This window comes from Numida meleagris, chromosome 26, assembly GCF_002078875.1.
Source record: "Numida meleagris isolate 19003 breed g44 Domestic line chromosome 26, NumMel1.0, whole genome shotgun sequence".
NCBI classification, from domain to species: domain Eukaryota; kingdom Metazoa; phylum Chordata; class Aves; order Galliformes; family Numididae; genus Numida; species Numida meleagris.
Genome location: NC_034434.1, coordinates 653,939 through 671,330, shown reverse-complemented (window position 1 = coordinate 671,330; position 17,392 = coordinate 653,939). Strand labels below are relative to the sequence as shown.

The following is a 17,392-nucleotide window of genomic DNA, read 5'->3' as shown; positions in this document are numbered from 1 at the left end:
CCGTAGGCAGCAAGGCCACGGGGAGATCGATACAGGATCCTCTGCCTCTCTCATCTGTGCCCACTGGGGAAATATTGCAAGGAGGATTTGTCACCTGGGGATGCAGGTGTTGCCACCCATGCAACAAACACTCTTTCAGTTCTAGTTCCAGCTTTTTATTTCGCAAAACAAAGCGGACAGTGGATGCAAATAAACTGCAGCCCCTTTTATGCATCATTAAGCAGGACAGGAACACTGAAACCCAGGAACAAAGTGCCAGCCCTTAGGGGTGGCTCGGGCCAGGGATGCTGGGAAAGAGCCTGAAGACAAGGAACTTTCATGCAGGAAAAACCTTTTGCTGCTTTTATTTCCTTTCTTGCATTTTTCTTACTTTTCCAGCCTGGCAGAACAGGAGCAGTCTGGACCATCCTCCCCATGGCCAGCCATTGCTCCTGGCCCACATCATCATGTTTGCATTGATCCCCAGGGGTTTTCTGCCTTTTTTTTTTTTTTCCAGGAATTACACTGATGTCAGCTCAAGGGCAACAACGTCTCCATGGTGGGCAGCAAAGCAGATGTCCCCCACTGGCCCCTGATGCACACGAATGAAGTGGATGAAGCAGCCAGGGTGGAACAGGGACCACAAGTGGCTTTTGGAGTCCTCATCTCAACCACGTTGCTGAAGGCTCCAGTCAGGCAAAGGGGATGAGGCAGCAGGAATGGGCAGAGGCTTGAGACCTCAGCTGCCTGGTAGGTACGATGCAGTCAGGAACAGAACGGCCAGGAAGCTGCAGTTTCCATTCATGTCAATCTTCAACTCTGGGAAGGCTGAAATACAGCAGGTATGAGGCCTGGATCAGAGTGAGCCTGACCTCCATCCCAGAAACACCTCTCCTCCTTCTAACACACAGTCAACCCATCTGAATCATATCCTCACTGCCCCCCTGGCCACCAATGTGCCAGGAGAGCTCAGGACCCAAAGCAGACCCCACTTGGACGCTATCCCCACTGCCTCCTTGTCCAGGAGAGCCCAGGACTACATGGACCGAGCTGGGCTGTCCTTGGAGAAGCCCCATGCGTGGTGTGACAAGGGGAGCAAACTGGACACCATCCGGGTTCACCTTCACAACCAGCCACTTTGTCACAGTGTCCATGTCCCTCTGTGCTGGCACCACGGGCAACTCTGTGCCACACAGCTCCTCCGTGTGCAGGGCCTGGGCACTGACAGTGACATCACCTTCCCTGCAGGTACAGACAGGGATGGAGCTGTGACACAGCCCTGAGACCCCAGCCCTTCACCCACCAGCAAATGCATTCATACTCAGACTGATGCCTTACATGTCCCAGCAGAAGGTCCTGGCTTTGTACCCACACACACAGCTGCCATCCGTGTCATCTTCCCTCTCCAACACATCCAGCTTTTCTGAGTCCTCCAGCATCACCCAAACCTGCAGATGCCAGCAATATCAGCCCTCCACCAGGTCGTAGCCCCTGGCCCCATGGTCCCTGGCCCACCCCGCTCACCCATAGGCAGGTGATCGATGATGGTGGCAGCCACAGTAAAGCTTTTGCCACAAGTGACAGCAGAGGGCAGGGCCAGCTCCACCAAGAAGGGCTTGTAAGCCATGAGGGTGGCAACGGCGGCCAGCCCCAACCTATGGGCGCAGTGCAGAACATCCCAGCTTTCCACTCCGTGATGGCATCGGGCACCGTCACCCTCACTTCTGCAGAGCCCTCCTCCTTGCAGATCGTGGGACAGAACGTCCAGAGGCCACCAAGGGTTGCCCGCAGCTGGTGGCATCTGGGCTTGATCTTTGGGCCAGCGGTCCCAAGCCCAAAGCCCAGAGGACTTTGCCATGCGCTGTCCAGGGGGCTGGTGCTGAAGTGGGAGGGAAGGGGCCAGATGCGTCTCAGTGGCTACATGGACAGCAGAGCCCTGGGTGCTGCTCCCAGTGGGGAAGTAGATGTGGTACAGACTCCATACTCACCCCACAGAGACCAGTTGCCACAGCCACGTCCCCAGAAATTCCATCTGCCGTGCTAGGTCCAACTAGATTCTGGGTTCTGCCATAGCTGCCCTTTCATTCTCCTCTGGCTCTCCTGGTGGACACGACATGACAGCACTGCCAGAAAGGGAGGACAGGGCAGCATGGAGGCTGCTGCGCACTCTCTCTGCTCACCTAGTATTTGGAAGCACTTAAATAAGCACATTTCCAGCACAGTGTTGGTGACACTTTTCAAGTCTGCAATCTGAATCACGATAAGTAAGAGAGGATCACATCGTGCTGAAGCCCAGAGGTGTTCAAATTCCTTTCCATCCCTCTCTATTCAATCTGAGCCCAGGTTTGAAGTGGACAAGCAGATCTTATCCCCATCTTCATTGAATGCTGCAGTACTTGGACTGACGGATATATTTCACGTGTCTCTCTTAAGCTGAAGAAGTAGGGTTCAGTGCATCTCATGTGGGGGATGTAAGAGGATGGTTCATGGGTACGGGCATGGGGTGGGTGAGGCAGACCATTCCTGGGAGGAAGAAGAACACAAGGCAAGGCTGGGGGCTCGTACTATATCTGGGTCGCACCGACTCCCATAGTCGGGATATGATGGTTCCTCCCTAATCCCACAGCGTTTGAGGCTAATAGGGTAGAGCTCCTCAAACACATCATAAGGATTAAGTGGCATAGAACTTGCTGTCTGGTCATAAAAGGGACAGACAGTAGTAGTCAGGACTTGATCTTTGGAGTGAGAGCTGTCTTCAGAAGATAGGTGTAAGCTGGAGACCTAAACCGAAGAACATGAGCTCCAGCTGAGAAATACATGAAGTGCTCAAGGCCCAGCTCCAACCCCACTGCTCCTGAACCTCCCCGGGCCCGCAGTGATACTGCCAGCCTCAGCCAGTGAAGACCCCAAGGAAATGCACCAGCCCAGTACAGAGACTCACCATGCTGAAGCTGGTGGTGACCTTGAGACCAGCGTACCACATGTGCTCATCCATGGTGTGGATGGCACACAGGGACTCCGGAACAGCCTGCATCTTCAGTTGCATCTGAGAGCCTGCCAGAGCCTTTTGTTCTGGGAAGGACAGCTTCACCTAGGGAGAAGGAAGGCTTGGGTTAGGGGAGAGACTCTCAGGAAGAACTTTCTCTCCATGCTCCAAGAATTGGCCGAGAGTGAAGAGCAAGGGGTGTGGTGGAATCCAGAAGATGGGTTGCAGCCCCCACACACCTAGTTGGGGAAGCAGAGGGCAACGTGCAGCAGAGTCCAGTCGATCAAAGTACAGCCTCTGGGCAGAATCGCATCGCACAGCACTGTGGCTGTGGGCACCAACTTGTGGCCAGAGGGCAGCTCCACAGAGAAGGAACCACTTAGTGCTGAGACAGAGAGGGAAATCAGGTCCAGATATGGGCAGCAAAGCCCCACACTGCCCATCCTGCTGCAGGACCCACCTGCCTCCACAAGCAGCTCCTTCCTGAAGATGGTCACAAGGGTTTCTTTGGCCAGGATCTGCAAAAGAGGAGATGGGAATGGCTAAACCAGTTCTGCACGATGAATGGAAATGGTACTCTTAAGACCCAACAGTTGAAGCCCAAGCCTTGAAGCCAACCGTGCATCCCAAGGGCTTGCTGGAAACGGCTTCATCCTGAGCAGTCCAGAAGCTTTATTCTCATTTTGGATGAAATTCTTATTTCAGATGAAGACTCACAGGAGGAACACACTTCAGAAACTCCTCACTCAATTTGTAATACACCTGGATCTGCAGGGGCTGGCTGCAGGGCAGCGTCATTTTCATCCTGCAGATCTTCAAGAAACTTAAGCTGTCCCAGTCAGAGGGATCTGGGATGTGGCTGTTGTATTGGTTCTTGGGCTAGAAAGACAGAGATACATCCATGAGCTAACCCCAAGGGATGGAAATCAGGGATCTCAAAAGTAAAGGCAGCTCAGCAGCCACAACCATCACACATTTTGATGCGGCATCCCTGCAGGAGCATGGCTAGAAACATGATCCAGCTCTGTTCAGACTCCAGAAAAGAGCTGTGTGCCGTCATGGGCTGGTCAAAAGGAAGCTCAAAGGAACAGAGTGGATGGCAAGAAGATAGGAAGGAAACAAGTACCCCACAGCTATTTGGTCTTCTTTTGGGATGGTGAAGGTAGAAGAGATCCCACTGGCCCCCTTCAGCAGCATCTGCACTAAGAGCAAGGGGAGATGCCCAGGTTGGGCTGGAGCCATGGGGCAGGGGTGGCAAAGTGGGGCTTTGAGGCATGAGAAGCCCCCATTACCTTTCCATCATAGGACATCCCACTGTTGAATCCATTGGTGTCCTTGGAGGCATCTACGGGCATTTCAGGAAAAATCTTGCAGCTTTTAGTAATGCTTTTTGTCTTTCCTGCAGAAAGAAAGGGCAAAAATAGAGAGGCTCTGGGTGACGTGCTTTCCATCCCTGCTTTCCCCCTTGCATGCTCTCCCCCTATGTCTTTGTGGTGCTCCTCAAGGAAATGAGCAGAAAAAGATGTGTTGGTCCTCCACAGGATGCCTCCATGAACTCATGGAGATGGTCCATTAGGTGCACAGGTTGCCAAGACGGCCAGCAGCATCCTGGATTGTATCAGCAATAGTGCAGCCAGCAGGAGCAGGAGCTGGTCGTCCCTCTGTACTCATTTGTGGCAAGGTGGGGATCACCCTCTGCTCCTGGTAACAGGGATAGGATGAGAAGGAATGGCCTCAAGTTGCACCAAGGAGTTTCAGGTTGAATATCAGGAAGAATTTCTTCTCCAAAAGAGCGGTCAGGCTCTGGAATGGCCTGCTGAGGGAGATGGTTGGGTCTGTGTCCCTGGAGGTCAAGAAACATTTAGATGTTGTACTAGGGGACACGGTTTAGTGGGGAAATAGTGGTAGGTGGATACTTGGACTAGGTGATCTTGGAGATTTTTTCCAATCCTTATGATTCTATTCCATGATTCTATGTTTAGGGGCAAGATTTGCGCAGTGCAAAACCACACTTCTTGAGCAACAAGCACAAGAAATGGTCAACAGGGGTGACAGGAGTTGTAGTGTGAGCAGAACTAGTATTAACCTGGATCTGGGCACTAATGAAATACACATCTTTACCCAAAAATATCCTTCTTAGTGGCTGAAGGCAAAGAGGAGAGGCCGAAGATCTGTCATTCCTGTCTGCGCTGCGATGAACTTGGGGTCCCACAGACGTGCAGTGGGACTTTCTCATCCATCCCCATCACGAAGGAGGGCAGCTGGAGCAGCACTTTGAACCGGGTATTCCCTGGTGAAGAGTGACCAAGAATGGGACCGTGCCCGTTTCTTGCCATCTCCATGATGGCTCCCAGAAGCCTTCCTCCCACCTCAAAGGCGTGATTCTTCTCCTCTGCCTTGATGGTGCACATGCCCAGGGCTGCATTCCTGGAAGGACAGGTCCATGATGCCCTGCTATGGGGTCACATCCAGACACCCCACAATGTTGTTTTTTCTGGGATCCTGCGCACAGGGACAGGCAGTGTCAGCCCTTTGAGAGGCTGACGATGGGGTGTGAACAAGGAATTCATGCTCTTTTTGTCCCTCTTTGTGACTTCCCTGAAGCAGGGATGTCCTCCCTGTTGCTGTACATGGTCCCCAGCAGCACACACATATGGAATGGCACAAGGTGAGGACTCACTCACATGCACAGTCACTGAGGGAAGCTGCAAAAACAGAAAGGTAGACATCAGCATTCAGCACCAAAGCACGAGAAGCCCAACCCACGATTTCGCCCATCTCCCTGCACTCATCCCCTCCACCCTCATGGTGACACTACTGTTGGGACCCCACCTGTTTGGTGCATGGAGACCCTATTGCCTCCACACCCCCCTGCACCCTGATCCCATCTCACCTTTCTGTCACAGGGCATGAAGTCTTCATCCAAACAGAGAATTCGAAACTTCACCGGAAAGAGCAAATCCCAGAGCAGGAGTGAGTGCTATGGGGCTGGGGCCCAACCTGGGAACCCAGCTGGGGATCTCATGCCAGGAGTCCGTGACATCTTCCCACAGCTCCTGATCCTCACTGGTTTGTCCAGGCTTGTAGGCAGTCCTGTCTGTCTGTATCATAGTCCACAGACCTGGGGCTTTCAGGAGGACCTTCCTACACCTGGAGACCTTCAGGGAACCTCCTCGGATGGTGATGTGCACATACACATCCTCCTCAGTTGGGGTAGTAACCTGCCTCAGGCAAACCAAAGAAATGGGTGCAAAGACTTTATGGTGGAATTGGGCACCATCATCACCTTCCCCTTGTCCCTGCATGGAGCAGGGACCAATGTGCATGGGAAGATGATGGGGGAGAGTTCACAAGCTCTTTGTACGTACCCTGTGTCCCTCTGCTCTTCAAGTCATTGCCCACCCAGGACAGCCTGTGTCCCCACCCCATGGAGGGACCTAAGGGGGGGGACATCCCTTCTTGGGGTCACCCACGTTGGGGAAGAGAGGCCAGTCCAGCTGGAGGCTCCTGCTACTCATCTCCTTCAGGGTGATGCTGGGGATGCCATGGCTGCTCTTCAGGCTGAGGGTGACGCGCACTGGCTCATCCAGGTCCACAAGATGGATGTGCATCTTGCCCCCATGCGAGTAGTAGATCACATAGGGGAACATCACCATGAAGCTTCTAGGCAGAAGACACTTTGACAGTGGAGGTGGGCAGGGACCCTCACCAAAACCCAATGCTCAGCATCCACAGGCACTAATCCCTCTGTCCTCACAGGGACAACACACACTCCCAAGCACCTCCACCCAAACCAGGCAACCACACTCATGATGAGGACGGACCCTGAGCACCAGCAGCAAGCTAAGACCACCCACCATCCCACCCAGCATGGACAGACTGACACGAAGAGGTCTTATGGCCATGCAGCTGCTCCAGCAATGAGGTGCAGGACGCAGAGCAGCAGGCAGGTCAGGGCTGCTCTGGACCCCATATGTGGGGGAAGAACATGGAGGCAAGGCGAGCTTCAAGCCCTCATATTGAGTCTTCCTCCTCTCCCGTTCACCCTTTCCTCCCTGGTGGAGCGAGCAAAACCCAGCGAGGTCTCCAGCTGGGACAGTGTTTAGCCACCCAGTCCACCCCCAGGTGGGTTCCAGGCTCTCAGCAGCCGAGCACAACCCATAGCAGCAGGCATGTGGCAGCCCTGGGAAAATAAGGTCCTCCATGTGCCCTCTGCCACTGACCATCTCTACATGATGGTTACTGACCTGGAGAGCTCTGACCCACCATTGCTAATAGTGCTGCCCAGCAGAATAGAAAATTTCTGCTGTTTTTCAGAATTTCTTCCAGACATTTCCAAGAGCAGCAACGATGAACCAAAGCACTATGCACCTTCTTGGCCACGGTTTGCCCATTATCTTCAGAGATGCTCCACGTGCAGCATGGCCATCCCCACCTGCCCTCATCCCCCAGGCTCAGGCATGGCACTGTGCACAAACAACAGCTGTGAACTTTTTAATTTTGCACCCTTATCTCATCAGTCTGCATTGAGGAAGCTCTTTTCATGTAGCAATTTCCCCCTCCCCACATCCCTCCAGTCCCCACAGGCTCACCACATGTTCTGGACACCTCCTCATGTCTGCATGCATGAGGACAGCACAATCAGTAGGACCCTGGGCAACGAGCCCATGGATGAACAACACCACAAGAGATGGAGAAGGAAGCAGCAAGCTCTACCTGGTACCTGGTACCCAACCCCCCTGGTGTCCCCATGAGCTCTGCCTAATCATTGGTCCCATTTGCATCCTCCTCATGCCACGTGCAGTCAGTCCCCTTGGTGGCCCCAGTGCGTGGGAGCAGAGGAAGCTCCGCACACTGATCCCTGCAGTGATTTGCAGACATCTCAGAGAAGACATCGACCATGATGTTGCGGACAGTCTCTGTCAGCTCTGGGACATCCTTCGGGCTCAGGCCACGGGTTTCTATCCTGGGGAGAACTCGGATGGTGAACATCCCTGGAAATGGAGAGGAGAGGCCAGGTCATCCTACCAACGTCCTCCACCGCTGGATGCCTCCACACACCTCAGTGTCCTTCATAAAGACCACCAGCCCTCATGCACCCCATCCCCACCGCCTCTGCAATGGGGCTTCTTGTCCTCCACTTACCAGGGGTGAATTTCTTCTCCTTGGAGCTGAAGAAGTCCCAGTATGGAGAAATCACAACCGGAAAAATGGGAACCTGAAGGAGATGGAGGTTCATGCAGACCCCTCCCCATTTAACACCAGTAGGACTCTAGTTCCTGCTATGCCCCAGGTCCCTGTCACCTCCCTGGGCTCTGCAGACCCAAGAAGACCCTAACATCCTCCATCCCTCTTTGCCAAGGGCGGATGACAGAGAGTGTTCTATGGGCAGGGGATGCCTTGGGAGATAACAACCCCAACTTGATGCCTTACCTGAGCCTGCACAGCCAGGTGAAACGCCCCACGCTTGAAGGGCAGCATGGATCTGCTCTGGTTCCTGGTGCCTTCTGGGAAAATCCATACTCGGAGCTGCACAGGACAGAGAGAGCTGTGAGCACGGACCCCAGGCACCACCTCCCCACCATGACACCTGTGGTCCTCCCTGAACCCCCCTTTATTCCCAGATCAGTTTCTCCCACTCACATTTTCACGCTGTATGGTCTTGGCTGTCTGGGAGATGACATCGATGGCATCTCCCGTCCTTCGGCGGTCGATGAAGATGATGCCGCTGAGCCAGCAGGCCCAGCCCACGGTACCCATGTACAGGAGCTCCTTCTTGGCAATGGGCACACAGCGCTTTGGGATGACCTCCACCATGCCTGGAGGACGGATGGGAAGGAAACAATCACCCCCTACTTTGTGGTTCCTATCACCAACAGTAACACAGAGCCCCAACCCTTTCCCTGTAGCACACCCATAGCCCTGAGCTCAGCCCAACCCCAAAGGCTGCTCACATGGTGATGAACCCCTCCTCTCCCCTGCACATACCCATGAGGTCAAGGGAAGCTTGGTGGTTGCAAACTATCACATAGGGCTCCTTGAGATTCAGGTTCTCAGCACCCAGCACCTCTATCTTGATGCCATACAAGTGCTTGAGGGGCCGGATCGCAGCACAGAGGAGCCTAGGGCAGAGGGACACATGTGGGGAGCAGACTGACACAGAGAGGTGGAAGGGGCTCATGACAAGAGCAGGGAAGGCAAGAACCAGCTCATCAGAGCAACTCAGAATTGCTTCACTTGGCCTAAAGTCAGCTAGAGATGGAGGTTTTATCAGCTGGATGGGGAATGAGGAAGAGCCCTGTCACCATCCAGAGAGGCTTGGACAGGAAGGGTGACACCAGGATGGCAGTGCTGATGAAGGGTGACACTCAGTATGAGAATAACGAGAGGAATGGAGAAAGGATGGAGCAATGGGGATTGCAGCACCCATGCTGGAGATAAATATACTTCTGACGTTGAAATGGGGCACTTTCCGACTCAAAGCAATGGAGAGCATCTGTGCCAAGGATCTCACATCCAACAGTGAAGGCTTCAAACCTAATGTGGAAAGGGTGGTCAGGAAGAGCTCAGCACCAGGTGGGGAAGAGAAGAGGTTTGAGGAATGCCCCAAAGCCAGGACTAATGGCAGGAACCCTCTCCAAGCCGGAGGCGTTGTGATTTGGAGGCTGAGGAGGAGGAGATGGAGCTGGGTGTGCTGCGGTGGTGAGGTGGCGGTGGGATGAGACAAGGCACCGTGAGTCACGGCTGCATCATGCCAGGGATTTCCACTGAGCCGGAAGCGTTTGCACCAGGGCTCAAAGCAATGGGACATGCACGTGCTTGAGCATCATTCCTGCACAGAGAGAGTGAGGGAGAACGGCTGCACGAGGGGACTGATAACACCAAACCTCTGACTGCAATCCCGCCAAGGGCTCCAGATCTGCCTGCTCCGACACGTGATGGCTTGAGCTTGGAAATTCCACAGGCTCATCTTTCATCCTGACACAATTACATCCCTCCAGTATGCTATCATGGCCAGGAATTAAGCACCAGGGTTGCGTCAGCCCTGGAAGCAGCCCGTGTTGCTCAGAGATGCTATCATGGCCACCACCACCCCCAGCCTGGCTGAGCGATGGGGAAGCACCGGGGCATCCCTCTGGGACACTGAGATGATGGCATCACGAAATCCTGGAGTCCAGCTCCCAAAGTGGGCTGCACTGCCAGGGATGTGGGCATGCACGCTCATCCTGCCAACAAGTGCTTCAGACACTTCCAGTCCCTCATCTGATGACCCAATGGTGCAATGGCCAATTCTCCCCCTTATGTTACTCGATCCAACAGGGACCAGCCAGCCCAGTCCCAGGTGGTTGCCCCATCATGGTGTGCCCATTGCTAACCATGGACCACCGCAGTGTGCAGATGCACCACATGGACAAGACCGCAGCACTCATCGTGGCTCCAGGACTTAAATTGCTGTCCTGGCTATGGACACGACCACAAAACCACAAGATCCCACGACTCCATCATCACCAAGCCCCAGATGTCTCCATGCTGGAAGCACAACCCCAAGCCATACTCACTTCATGTTCTCCACGCAGCGTCCCCGAATTGCCGCGAAGGGGGAGATGAAAGTCGCCATGGTCAAGATCCAGATGTTGAAGAAGGTCACTTTGCAGAAGTAGCGGAAGGTTGCACTGTGCCGGAAAAGCAGCACAGGGAGGAGGAGGAGCAGCAGCAGCCCATGGAGAAGGGTCACATCCATCATGCCGCTTGGGTGTGGGGATGCTGGGGAGCTCAGCCTGCGTCCCCAGAGCTGGGGTGGAGAGCAGGGACACCAGGAGCAGGGCAGGTGAAGCCGGTGGATCAGCAGAGCGGTGTGTGGGCGTTCGGGGCTGGTCCAGGGAAGGAGCTGCCCCATACAGAGGCTTGTAGGGCTGGCAAGCAGGCACAGCACGTGAGGGTGGAGAGAAGGAGTGAGTCACTGCCGGAGACCCTGGGTCACCTGGGGAGTCACTGCTGATATGCATCCTGCCGGGCTATCAAGCACTGCAACGGCTTTTCACCAACACCTCTTTTCTGTTAGGGGTCACAGCCCCACTGCCCCATCTGTGTGCTGTCACCCAGATCCATGGGTTCCGTTGGCCCTTGGGTCAAAGCCAGCATCCCGGCTGCTCTCTGACAACGATATACCTTCAGTGAAACTGCTCTACTCCGTGCCCTCCACAGCTCCTTCCCCTGCTCCTCCTCCTCCCCACTTCTGGTAGCGTGGGTTTTGTGCCCCGGCCATGGGATGCCTCTGTGCTGCTCAAGTCAGTGTCACCCAGAGAGGGCCCCAGGGCTCACTTCCACCACGTGTGTGGCAATCCCTATTGCTCCATCCTCCCTCCCTTCCTCTCATTATTCCCATATTCAAGATTGGGCCATCCCCGCGGTGACTCCTCTCTTCCTCCTCATTTTGTGTGTACGGATACACAAAGTGTTGCACATCAGCATGGTTTTACCCCACATTCAGCTCAGTTTGGCTTTTGGATAGTCTCCATCACACCCCCCCATTTGCACCCCACTGCCCCCACCAGCACCGCATAGCCCCCATGGGCACCCCACATGCTCACCCAAGTGGCAACAGCCCCCCCTCTCTCACCTCCTTTGCTTGGAGGAAGCCCCACATTCAGGCACAGGGCCAGCAGTCTGGTTTAATTACAGATGCTTAATTAGTGCCAGCAGGGTGCTTTCTTAACAAAGCAAATTAATTACAGACAATGTGCTGCACTGAGATCTGAGGGGACTGATGGAGATTGGGGACACCTGTCTTGGCTCGACCCCACCCTGTACACCAAAATTGTGCTTCCGTGCACCAAAACAGTACACCCACGCACCAAAATAACATGTCCACACACCGAATAGCACATCCACGCTCCAAAATAGTGCATTTTGCTGGGCACATCATCTCCCTCCCCAAAACTCTTGGTACCATGGGGTACCCTGCAAGATCTTCTAGGGTGGAGGATGAGGATGTGCAGGAGCAGCCTCCTCAGGCTGCAGGGTGCTCAGAGCCACTCCTCCAGCATGTCGTAGTACTCTGCAGGGGGAAAGCACGGATTGAGGTTGGACAGAGGGAGCGGGGAGGTCTCAGCCCTCGGCTGGGCACATGGGGAGGTCAGTGCAACACCTCCCGCTGAAGGTACCTGATGCTGGTGGGATGCTGGCTCCGACGGTCCCTGTTGCACTGGGGGGTGGAGGAGGTGGCACCGCACTGATGGAGAGGGATGAGGACAGGAGTGAGTGAGTGCCCACCTGGTGTTGTCCCGTGTCCCTCCGGTTGTGCCAGGACACCCCTGCTACTCACACCTCCCTGTCCTCTGTGGCTGTGCCCAGGTGCCGCACGGCCGCAGGCCCCATAGCCTGACCCAGGAGTGGCCAGGCCCAGACGGGAGCAGAACCGGGATAAGGAATGTAGTGGTGGTGGAAAACCACAGCCTCCTCCTCCTCTCCAGGCTGCAAAGGCACCCCAAGTGTCTATGGGGATGAACAGAATTAGATACAATCTATTCTGGGGGTCAAACCAACCCAAAGAGCCCCAAAACCCCAAGGAGATCAGAGGGTGGAGAGCACCCATCAGTCCCAAAAAGGGACCAGGTGTTATCCATCCTCCCCACCCCATACCTGGGCAGTGGCTGGAGATGGCCCAAACCCAAAGGACACCAGTGCTGACACCGCCAGGCTGTTCATCACCACCTGGTGCATTTGGGAGTTCTGAATCATCATCAGCTCGATCAAATCTGCTGGGGAGCAAAGGGGCTCTGCGTCAGAGAGGGATTAGAGCAAGGGCATGGGATGAGCGGTGCAGATGCATCCCACGGGGTGGCACCAAGGTTTGTCCCAGTGCCAAGCACCAGGAGCCAACCCAGCCCCATGCCCCGATTTGGAAGCCCTAGGTGGCATTTAAAAATTATTTTGCTCAGATAAAGCTTTAAAATAGAGATCGTTCCGCCTTTCCTGATTGGCAAATGGGATTAAACATCTGGTCTGGCTGCGCACAAAAGGTGATTAGTGGTGCTGGAGGCTGCAGACTTTCCGCCCATTTGGAGAATTGCTGCAGTCCTGGCAGCACACAGGGCTTGGCAAAGCCTCCTTGGCGCATCCCCTTTAAGACATCCCCATTAAGACATCCTCATTAAAATATCTCCATTAAAACACCCCCATTAAAACATCCCCATCTGCTACAGGCACGAAATCCCCCCACAAAGTGCCTGCAAACCCACTGGTGGGTGGTGCCCAGGACCCTGCTGGCTTTGTGCGTGAGTGATTTGGAGCTCGTCCTTTTCTCCCTGTGTTTGGAGGCAGGATGGTTTCAGCACGGGGATGGCCATGGTCACACACCTCCCCGTAGGTGTGGGGGTCCGGTGGGATGGGCTGTGCCCATGGGAATCTGCTGGATGATGGTCAGTGGCTGCGAGGACACCGGCACGGGTGGGAGCTGAAAGACAGGAGGGGGAGAAAAGCCCCAGCGACAGGAGTCTGGAGTAGGGGGCAGCTCACACTGTGCCTACCCCAAACCCAGACCCCAGCCCCTCACCTCCCACCCACCCTGCTCTCCCCACCACCCCCTGGGCTGCTCTGTGTGGCTCACCCCATGTGGGATGGCAGAGGTCCCCACTGCAGCGTCCCCCCAGACCCCGCAGGCATTCCCCGCTGCCCCGAGCTCCATGGCCGGATGAGCAGCAATGCACCAGCAGCTTGTGCTCGTTGCTATAGCTGCTGGGGGCAAACAAACCCTCCCGGTGGGTTGGGCTGCTCGAGGTGAAACCCCAGACTGCTTCTCCCTGCTTGCATCCCCAGGACACCCTACCCACAAAAGGACTGACACTAAGGGGAGTTGTGCCCCCTCACAGGTGCTTTTGACCCTGCAAGGAACAGGGGCTGTGGGTTCTTCCCAGCCCTGTGCACTGGTCCCAGTGTTTGGGGAGCCCTGGTGCCAGGACTCGGCCCCGCCACTGGCCCACTGGCAGCATCCCATGGCTTTGACCAAGTGGTTTGGGAGTCTTCTCTAAAAACCCCCATCCCGCAGCCCCATGGTCTTCCCCAGGGCCACCCATCATGGACGGGGGGAGATGGCTCTGATCTCTGGGTGGGAGGCACGGAAAAGCCACCTGAAGGACAGGGATGGGAGGGTGGGGGCAGCTGGGACATGTTTTCATGCACCTGGCTGCTCGCTGATTGTGATGTGTTGAAAGGTCCCGTTGAGAGCTGAGGGAAAGCAGCTGGAGGCAGCTGCTGGGCAGCAGTGTGTCCCCGTGGGGCTGGGTGTCACCTGCACCTGGGACAGGTTTCCATGTGGGAGCACTGGGAGGGGTGTGGGGATGGAGTTCAGCACCCTGCGGCTGTGGGGTCTTCACTGATGGAGGATGAAGGTCCATCCACCCCACGGTTGTCCACTCTGACCCCATCTGTGACCAAGGCATGGTGCAGCAGGGGCCATTGCTCAGGTGCTACTTTGGACTTGATCCCCATGGGTCGCCACACGTCCTCTTGCATCCAAACCCACTGCAATGGAATTTTTTCCCCATCCTCCCAGTGTCCTCTGGTATCTTCCCTCTGCCTCTGTGAGCTGTTCCACTGCCCTTCCATGTGATTATTTCATCAACATTAAACTCAGAGCTCTCGGTGTCCCCTAGCACTGACCTGGGAACATCTCCTGCAGCCCAGAGCCGGCTCCGCTCATGAAGTGGGAACAGATCCCATCAAAACCCCACAACTGGAGACACCTCCGTATGGCAGGAGCAAAGTCAGCTGCTCAGACTCCAGCCCTTGGCTCCACGGGGGCTATTTTCTACTTGATTACACTTTACTCGATGTTCCTAATTTCTCCAGGCCCCGCTGGATTGTTTCACTGCCTTTTGTTATAGCTCCCAAATTCCCATTATTTGCACATTTGATTACCGTGCTGATTACCCCCTGCTTCTGGCAGAGCCTGGCGTGCTCTGAGCACAGCCTGCGTGTGTGTCATTCAGGAGCTCATCTTGTTCTTGTCTGCAAGAAGGATTCAAGCACTGCAGTGGACTTTTTGCCATGGTAGGACAGCAAGGGGACACGGTGGGAATTCTCTAAGACCGTTCTTGGCATCCCTGTCCCTTTTGAGGGTGTTATTCAGCGCTCTTGGTCCCAAACCTAGTGCCAACCCACTGTGGATCCAGTGCTACGCCCAGCCCCAGTGCATCTCAGCGCAAGGCAGAGGCTGGGGCTCAGCTCTGGGCATTTCTTGAGGAATGTCTGGAATTTCTTGCTCTGGAAACCCAAATCTTTGCCCTACATCAAACCCTGGGCCCCAACCTCAGCCCCATCTCTGGCTCAGGGCGGGCTCCACCTGCTGCTCTGCTTTGGGCCATGGTCTTGCATGGGCCCTGCAACATCTCTCATCACTCCTATCTGGGGACACCCCAAAATGAGGAAACACGGACATCAGGGACGCTCGGTCCACAGCCCCATGGTGGTCTCATGTCTCATGGTGGTCTCATAGTGGTCCCATGGCAGTCCCATGGTGGTCTCATGGCGACCCTATGACCATGCATGGCACTGCTGCATCATCAAAGCACAGCGGCTGATTTCCCACTGATCAAAGCCAACCACCTCCCAAAGTGGGTGCCACCAGATGGCACCAAAGAAGCCAGTTCTATGGGGACACATAGCTGTCGTGGGGCCAACACCATCCCCCCCCCGTCCCCCTCCACCCCACTCTGCCAGCACAGCGTGGGCTTATTTGCACCCGGAACTATTTTATTTGCTTTTAGCGGTCTCTGATAAGCCCCCCTCTCATTGCTTGTTTCTGTGCTGTTGGAAAATTAAATGATTAAAATTGGGTGTTTGCATTTCGCTGGAAACTATTAGATGGTAATGAGGCTGGCCGGGTCCCGGAGGCTCTTTATGTCAATAGAACTGCGGGATCAGAGCTGTGCCTGCGAGAGCAGCATTGGTCACTCCTAATAACGCCATACAAACAGCTTTAAATATTCAGGGACCGGTTGCTTTCTTTGCATTTTTAGCTGTATTTGTGTTACATATCACTTCTTTGAACGACGAGCTGAGCTGTGCTGGGCACTTTGTACAACCCATTCTGCTTTGGTTTTGCACCGAGCTCGCAGCACTCGTTATCATCAGCTGAGATGACAATGCCCCATTGCACTTTTCTGGGATTTCTGGAGCACATGACGGCCCACCCGAGGGCTTTGGTCGTGCACAGATGGGGCAGAGTTCGGGTCATCCTGCAGAGCTGCCTGCCACACACCCAGCCTGCAGCCTTTCTGGGGCAGCAGGACCATTTGGGAAGGGATTTTGGGGTGTCCTCACATGACAGCGACTTGCAGGAACACCCCTGCCCTGTGTGCACACATGTGTCAGGGCATGACTTGTCACAGCTGTGTGCACACACCCCCAGCATCACAGCATCCCCTTTGGGTTCCCCACCTTCCTTAGCCCCTCTGCACTCCACTGCATCATCCCTGCCTGCACCCCTCTTCCCAAACCCTTTGGACATTGGGTTTCCAGCTCAGCAGCATCCAAGCAGCAAGCAAGAGCACTCTGCAGCCCCACCACGCATGCCCACCTGGGGGGGGGCCGGACCCCAGCGGGTACAGATAATGGGGTGGTGGGGCAGTGTCAGGCTGGGTGATCTGTGCATTCAGCCCTGTGCATGGGGAGGGGGAGCGGAGGGTGGAGCCTGCACATCGCCAGAGCTGTGACATTCAGTCTGGCGGAGAGAAGGAGCTGTGGGCAGCACAGGGACGGGAGGGTGGGGGGGAGGGGGCGGCACAGGGTGGAGGTCAGGGACACTCTAAGGAACTGAGCATCTGCTGCGGAGAAAGTGGTTTGCAGAGGTCTCAGGAAAGGACTGGGTTGGGACAGAGCAGGGAAAGGGGTGAGGGGAGCAGGGTCACTCCTGGAGCCGGGACCCCATGTCCAGGGCCATGCGGGAGGAGCGGGACCATCCCCATCCCCTTGGGGACTGAGTGGGGTGGCACGGGGCCAGCTCCCACCATGGGGTGCCCATGGCTGAACCCCAGCTCCTGCGTGCTGCTGGTGCTGCTGCTCGTGCTGCCGATGCTGCAGGTAAGTGTGTCCTCTGGGGGGACATTACGGGGCAACAGGTGGGTGGCTGTCCCCTGCCTGTGGCACCATGGGGACTGTAGCACCCACAGTCCTGGTGGGGTGACCTCGTCGGTTCAGGTGTCTCCTGCATGTCCCTGTCCTTGTCCCCATCCCACCCCAGGGCTGTGACACCTGCTCTGTATGGGACATGGTGCTCCAGGTGTCCTTGGGGAGCTGGGGAGGAAAACTCTGTGGAGTGCAGTGGGGTGGTACCAGTGCTGCTCCCCACATGTTTTGGGTGACAAGGGGGCTCAGGAGGGGGGATTGGGGAAGGAAGGAAGGAAGGAAGGGAGGAAGGGAGGAAGG

At 55.4% G+C, this 17,392-nt stretch overlaps 3 protein-coding genes across 14 annotated transcripts in view; 1 reads left to right on the top strand and 2 right to left on the bottom strand.

Annotated features, from left to right (window-relative positions):
• Positions 140–13,725, bottom strand: LOC110388592 (1-acyl-sn-glycerol-3-phosphate acyltransferase alpha-like). 12 transcript variants are annotated; one of them, XM_021378019.1, is made up of 25 exons: positions 13,575–13,725; positions 13,325–13,421; positions 12,608–12,723; positions 12,130–12,197; positions 11,842–12,023; positions 10,525–10,878; positions 8,954–9,087; positions 8,609–8,784; positions 8,399–8,494; positions 8,111–8,183; positions 6,334–7,959; positions 5,859–6,186; positions 5,335–5,670; positions 4,258–5,255; positions 4,092–4,162; positions 3,584–3,844; positions 3,426–3,483; positions 3,205–3,350; positions 2,921–3,070; positions 2,160–2,502; positions 1,968–2,079; positions 1,504–1,858; positions 1,318–1,427; positions 1,101–1,221; positions 140–807 (listed from the first exon to the last, which is right to left on the bottom strand). In XM_021378019.1, the coding sequence occupies exons 5-11, from the start codon at positions 11,916–11,918 to the stop codon at positions 7,727–7,729; spliced, it is 1,143 nt and encodes a 380-aa protein (XP_021233694.1). In that variant the 5' UTR covers positions 11,919–12,023; positions 12,130–12,197; positions 12,608–12,723; positions 13,325–13,421; positions 13,575–13,725; the 3' UTR covers positions 140–807; positions 1,101–1,221; positions 1,318–1,427; positions 1,504–1,858; positions 1,968–2,079; positions 2,160–2,502; positions 2,921–3,070; positions 3,205–3,350; positions 3,426–3,483; positions 3,584–3,844; positions 4,092–4,162; positions 4,258–5,255; positions 5,335–5,670; positions 5,859–6,186; positions 6,334–7,726. The 12 variants fall into 12 exon arrangements, with proteins under 12 accessions (XP_021233694.1, XP_021233696.1, XP_021233701.1 ...); XM_021378021.1 differs by having other exon boundaries at positions 1,968–2,502; positions 4,258–4,666; positions 5,087–5,255; XM_021378026.1 differs by having other exon boundaries at positions 1,968–2,502; positions 4,258–4,364; positions 5,087–5,255.
• Positions 11,992–13,652, bottom strand: PRR29 (proline rich 29). Its single transcript, XM_021377610.1, has 6 exons — positions 13,575–13,652; positions 13,325–13,421; positions 12,608–12,726; positions 12,291–12,460; positions 12,130–12,197; positions 11,992–12,023 (listed from the first exon to the last, which is right to left on the bottom strand). The coding sequence occupies exons 1-6, from the start codon at positions 13,650–13,652 to the stop codon at positions 11,992–11,994; spliced, it is 564 nt and encodes a 187-aa protein (XP_021233285.1).
• Positions 16,976–17,392, top strand: part of LOC110388438 (vasoactive intestinal polypeptide receptor 1-like) — a 6,624-nt gene continuing 6,207 nt past the window's right edge. The window contains exon 1 of the mRNA XM_021377674.1: positions 16,976–17,047. Within this exon, the coding sequence (XP_021233349.1) occupies positions 16,976–17,047 (72 nt within the window). The remainder of the gene's footprint in view (positions 17,048–17,392) is intronic.

What these genes read in the sequence shown, in the direction of transcription:
- LOC110388592 (XM_021378020.1), bottom strand. Translation starts at nt 11,918, where the DNA reads ATGGTACCAAGAGTTTTGGGGAGGGAGATGATGTGCCCAGCAAAATGC. An exon ending in AGACCATACAGCGTGAAAAT is followed by an intron (nt 8,495 to 8,608) that starts GTGAGTGGGAGA and finishes TGTCCTGTGCAG; the next exon opens with CTCCGAGTATGGATTTTCCC. An exon ending in GGAGAAGAAATTCACCCCTG is followed by an intron (nt 7,960 to 8,110) that starts GTAAGTGGAGGA and finishes CTCCATTTCCAG; the next exon opens with GGATGTTCACCATCCGAGTT.
- PRR29 (XM_021377610.1), bottom strand. Translation starts at nt 13,652, where the DNA reads ATGGAGCTCGGGGCAGCGGGGAATGCCTGCGGGGTCTGGGGGGACGCT. An exon ending in ACCCCCACACCTACGGGGAG is followed by an intron (nt 12,727 to 13,324) that starts GTGTGTGACCAT and finishes TTTGCTCCCCAG; the next exon opens with CAGATTTGATCGAGCTGATG. An exon ending in CAGCATCCCACCAGCATCAG is followed by an intron (nt 12,024 to 12,129) that starts GTACCTTCAGCG and finishes TTCCCCCTGCAG; the next exon opens with AGTACTACGACATGCTGGAG.